Here is a 5,583-nt window from a genome sequence, read left to right on the forward strand (position 1 = left end):
TAAATATATTACTCCTTATGGGCCTTTATTATAAGTAGAGTTATGGGCCTTTATTATAAATAGAGTTATGGGCCTTTATTATAAATAGAGTTATGTGTATATTCCACATAAGAAAAATTAATATCATATATAGTTGTCATTATATTAGACACCTCCTAAATATATAGAAATTCTGGCTATTAGGAAAATAAAGAGAGAGAGAGAAACGTTCTTATAAAGAAGAAAAGGATTGACCGTACAAAAAACTTTAGTGCAAAGGGAGATTTCTTGTGATCCTTGAGAGTGTAGATAAAGTCTTAGTATTGGCTAAGGTAATTTGTTACGTTGATTTGTTATGTTGTTGATTTGTTAAGGTCTTGAATTTAATTTTTCTAGGTGATATAATTGGTTTTTCAAGATTTTGCTGGGTGATGATTACTGTTAAGACTTATAAAAGAAACTTCTGTGAATAAATGTGATGGATGATGTAGTAGCAGTTGCCGCCTTTTGTTTTGGCCGAAATATCGGCATAAACAGTATTTAAACCCATGCTTAGAGGGGTTAAGAATTGAAGCGTGGTTGGGAAATTTCAGTGGGTATTTGCACTAGTGAGACGTGATCCAGAAGTTTATCTGGTATTTGTAAGTGAGTATTGGGTTGGATTGGCTTAGCCATCCAAATACCATATTGCTTTTGATGAATGCTGATGCCATGAGTAATTGCGTATGCTAAGACTGTTGTAGAAAATACTAGACATTTCACATTATAAATGTTCCACCCATTCCTGTTTTCTAATGCATTTTATTTTATGGCTTTTCAGGGATATAGAGTACCTTTTGCCTGTGTTATTATGGACACCAACACCAAGATGAAAACTCTAAGATGGAAATTGCCAGAGTTTCGTAAACGTTTTATGAAACAATGGTAAGATGCATACCAATACCAGAATATTATTGTAATTTCTCGTGTTACATTCAATTATTTTAGCCCTGTCTTGTGTGTCACGTTAACTGATTATCAAGTTGTTAATTGTTGTAGCTTGGAAGGTGTAGTGAATCAAAGTGATGGACCTTCGACATCTGGGCTTGTTCGACAACTGCAAAGATTTGAGCTGAAACTGAATGGTGCTGCTGACAATGAGGTATATATTTTGGGATTGTGGGAACAAAGTTACAATTTTTGTTATCCGGAAAGAATTCACTTTCAAATTGATAATTTCTTCATTGCATCTCATTGTCGTATTCGTAATTCCATGTGAAGAATTCGTTTTGAAAACTATAATAGTCTTATCGAGTTCGTGATCTGCATCTATTTGCAGGCTGAGTACTGTCATTGGTTATCTAAAAAGACAAAGGAACTATTTTCACAACCACCAATGAATGCTGAATCCAAACCTTGTCTCTCAAACTCTAATGCCTCAGGGGAAGTCTTCCCTGCTCAAGGTATTGAGATGTGCAAGGCTTGTTCTCTTTGATGCTCCCAGCATGTGTGATTTTTTCTAGCTTTAATGATCATGTTTACCTATTCTATTTCAGAAACTGGAAAATCTGCAGATACGGATTGGAAGGAGCAGGTTTACCAAGAGGTAATGAAGAAGTTGTTTCTCTTCACTTTCTTTTCCTTCTATCTTGATATTGAATGCATATTCCATCATTTTTTTTAAATTTTCTAACGTGCACGGCAAAAGATATACATTTTTTGTAACTGTATATTGGTCCTTTTAATTGCAGATTCAAAAGATGAATAGTGCCTATTTTTCAAAAGTTTATGTCTCTTATCTAGAGATGAATAAGGCGCTTCAACAGGTTGGTGATTGATTCAAGCAAACTATGATCCTAGATTTGCACATTTTTTTCTTGTTACCACTAATCTTTTATATTTATGTTAAATTTCTTCAGCTTGCGTCTTTTCCTCAAGGATCAAATACAGATCTTTTGGAAAAACTGATGAAGAAAATGAAACAAACAGGATGTGTTTTGGCACTCTTCAAATTGAAGAAATGCCAAATAACCACCGATACCAAGAAGATTCTAGATGAAGCAGAAAAGTTTGTAGAATCTAATTTTTCCCCAAAGAATGTTTCTTCCCATCATCAAGGTCCATCACGTTCTAGTATTTCTCCATTGAAAATAATTGAAACGAAACCATCACAACAAGCATGGGGAACACAGAACTACTATATGAGGAAGGATGTTTCTGGGGAAAACAAGCCCTGCTTAAAAGAGAAGCAAGTGAAAATAATGGAAACGAAACCATCAACTCAAGTATTGGGAACACAGAATTTTCATATATGGAAGGATGTTTCTCAGCAAACCAAGCCGCAGCAAGCGAAAATAACAAAAACGAAATCATCAGCTCAAGTATTGGGAGCACAGAATTTTTATATATGGAAGGATGTTTCTCAGCAAACCAAGCCGCAGCAAGAAAAAATAATAGAAACGAATCCACCAACTCAAGTATTGGAAACACAGAATTTTCAAATATGGAAGGATGTTTCTCAGCAAATCAAGCCGCAGCAAGAGAAAATAATAGAAACGAATCCATTACCCCAACCATTGGGAACACAGAATTCCTGTATATGGAAGGATGTCTCTCATCAAAACAAGCCATGCTTAAAGGAGCAGCAATTAAAAATAGTAGAAGCGAAACCATCAACACAACAATTGGGACCACAGAACTCTAGTATATTGAACCTTGTTTCTCAGCAGAACAAGCCATGCTTAAAAGAGCAGCAAGTGGAAAAACAATATAGCAATTTCCCACAGCATGTAGATCAAGTGTCTATCATGAAAGGTACATCTATTAATTCAGGTTTTTTTTTAATCGGTTAGGGTTGTACATTTTTATGCTATATTTTCCATGTTATCTGTGCTTACTGGCAAATGTTTTTTACAATTTTTCAAACTCAGGTCCTGACAATGCCGTACAGAAGCAAGCCCAAGGTTCAGAGAAAGCAAGTGAAGCATTGAGGGTCAGTGTAAACAGTCTGGAGACTTCAGCTTCACCCTTGACCGAAAACTGCAATGAGCTTAAAGAATTTTCTGATAAATCGACGCTGAATTTTGATGAGCCAAGTGATGAAGTGAAGCGCATTCTTAAAGTGGTTGGTCTAAAACTTGTGGTTTCCATGCTTCTTATTTGCATTTCTTTAAATCATAAAAAGTGGTTGTCCTAAATTCTATTATTGTGATATACTTCTAGTTAGCCGTCATATCACCTGAAGCATTGAGCGCATCAGTTAATGAAATGAGAGACGCAGTCTATTTGAATGATGTGATGGCAACTTCAGAGTTCTTAGATGAACCACGAGAGATGGTTCAACAACAAAACCAACCGGACCTCATTGCACAAACTGAGAAAAGTGAGGCATTTTCACAACCTGGTAGGAAAAGGTCTCGAAGCCACAGTTTCAAGCAGTTGTCTGATGCTGAGGAACCTGACTGGACTTCAGTCGCATATAAAAAAAAGAAGCCAAGAATTTTGGTAATATACCTTCATTCTAGTTTTTTTCCACTAATTTTTTTTTCACAAATGCACTCTACTGAATAATAATATATCATTATTTTGTTTAGTAAATTCTGCAACTCTAAATGCACTACTTAGGTATCTGTTTCTTAATTTCTGCATTCCTTAACATTAACATTGGTAACTCTAGCAGGAAAATTCTTCTCTTTTAGAAGAATTAAAGGAGATCAACCATCGATTGGTAGACAGTGTGATTGTTGTTGGAGAAAATGTCAGCTTTCTTAAAGCGCCGGGAGTAGCGGCTGAGGATAGTGAAGGGTTGGTTATCGAATTCCTTTTCAATGCAGTATCGTTCAATATGAACGTAGAATCTCATACTTTTGCAGATAAAAAGGTGAATACTTTATATTCTGTTATGAACTTTGCACACATTGATTTTTTGTGTTCTGTTACATTAACCATGAATATTTGTGATGCAGTCAATAATCAAACCATTAAGGTTGTTCGTTCCTACAAATTATCCAACTTCTTTGCCTGTTATTGTAGACAAAGAGCTGTCAGAAGTCAGGTTAGATATTAAGATGATTTTCTTCTGTTTATATTCTTAAGCAGTTATTCATTAAGTCATGTTTGTAAAATTATGACTATGAAACTATTTGAATGTCAGAAATATTGGATCCTATAAATATTAAGTTTCATATTTCACCAACAAGAATTTTATCTCGATAGTTTAAATCTCCCTTGATTCCTTTTTATTCAACTTCAACAGTACTGAATGCCATAAAGACCTATCAACAATAGCAAAATCAAAGCTGATTCGCTTTCTGAGATGCTTGGATCGGACATGGTCACTTGAGGATATAGCAATGTCATGGGAACGTTGTGCCAGAGAAACAGTTCTTGAGTGTGCAAAAACCTTTGGAGGAGAAACTTTTAGCTCAATATATGGAGAGTGGGAAAATTATCAAACTGAAGTCATGGCTTGAATAGAGTCAAGTTGATACAAAACAATCAGTTTTGTCCGAATTTGATAATATATATATATACAAATTTTTTGACTGATTATTTCTGATAAACTCTTCCTTCAATTACTTTTTTTGCATTCACAAGATTCAAATAGCATAAAATCTTGCTTTAATATAAGATGCAGTCGGGTACCACTCAGTCTAATACACAACTTTTCAAAGAAATTTTCTAAAAATCAATTGGTATATATATGGAAGATATTTGTTGTTTATAATTGCCAACAAGACTTAGGAGCCAAGACTAATTTATTAGAAGATTTAAAGTTTAAATAATTTGCCTATGGATGTCTTTCAAAGACAGTGTGCAAACCAACACATTTTAAAATAATTTTGTTAACATTCTAATAATAGTTAGTTAGTAGGGATGGGAGTCTATATAAGAGGGTGAGGAACTCTTGTAAGAGTTTGGTTTTTGTTAATTCATTTACATAGACAGGACATTTTATATCCTTTGGAGGGGAGTACTCCCTTGGAGGTTTGGTGTGTACATTGTTACACAAGAAATATACAGTTTTCTTTCTTCTTTTACTGTGTTGGGCGTGTGTGTATGTGAGAAGAGTTAGATAGTTTCCTGTTCAAGAAACCTAGCAATTTTTTTTCACAAATTACTTCAAGTTAAACATATGTAAGTAAAAGGATTGTTAATAAATTTTACTAACAAATTGAAAATAAATGGGCAAATAATTTGATGTTCTTTTTACCAACTCATTTATTGATAGAAAATTCATCCATAATAATAATTATAAATTTTCAACAAATTTTATTAATGAATTTTAAGACAAATGTTATCCAAGACAAATCTATCCGTAATAAAAGATATAAATTATTTATAAAATTTACCAATAGATAAATTATTCATCAAAAACCGAAAATTGATTTCTAATGTTGATTTAGATTGCTCAGAAATATTTCTAGATATTTGAATAATTAATTGTTATATTATTTCTGTAAATGTAGTTCTTTTTCATAATTATTGAGAAATAACTTATTATCAGAGGAATTTGAAATTTAAACATCAAGAAATTTAAACATCAAGATATTTGAAATTTAAACATCAAGTAACTTCATATGTGCTTTGTTGTGGTTGTATTTTACTTTTGGTATGACATAAATT

General features: G+C 33.3%; 1 protein-coding gene across 1 annotated transcript; it reads left to right on the forward strand.

Annotated features, from left to right (window-relative positions):
• The first annotated feature begins 690 nt into the window (after positions 1 to 690).
• On the forward strand, positions 691 to 4,430 carry LOC148202534 (uncharacterized). The gene is made up of 12 exons (XM_088109646.1): positions 691 to 702; positions 800 to 903; positions 1,018 to 1,120; positions 1,298 to 1,421; positions 1,515 to 1,564; positions 1,710 to 1,784; positions 1,878 to 2,772; positions 2,889 to 3,082; positions 3,181 to 3,462; positions 3,638 to 3,838; positions 3,924 to 4,012; positions 4,214 to 4,430. Exons 1-12 carry the CDS (start codon positions 691 to 693, stop codon positions 4,428 to 4,430), a joined length of 2,346 nt encoding a protein of 781 aa, XP_087965772.1.
• The last annotated feature ends 1,153 nt before the right edge of the window (positions 4,431 to 5,583 follow it).

This window comes from Vigna umbellata, chromosome 3 (genome assembly GCF_029865625.1).
Source record: "Vigna umbellata cultivar VRB3 chromosome 3, Vumbellata_1.0, whole genome shotgun sequence".
In the NCBI taxonomy this organism is placed as follows: domain Eukaryota; kingdom Viridiplantae; phylum Streptophyta; class Magnoliopsida; order Fabales; family Fabaceae; genus Vigna; species Vigna umbellata.

What these genes read in the sequence shown, in the direction of transcription:
- LOC148202534 (XM_088109646.1), top strand. An exon ending in GGAAGTCTTCCCTGCTCAAG is followed by an intron (nt 1,422 to 1,514) that starts GTATTGAGATGT and finishes ATTCTATTTCAG; the next exon opens with AAACTGGAAAATCTGCAGAT. An exon ending in TGAATAAGGCGCTTCAACAG is followed by an intron (nt 1,785 to 1,877) that starts GTTGGTGATTGA and finishes AAATTTCTTCAG; the next exon opens with CTTGCGTCTTTTCCTCAAGG.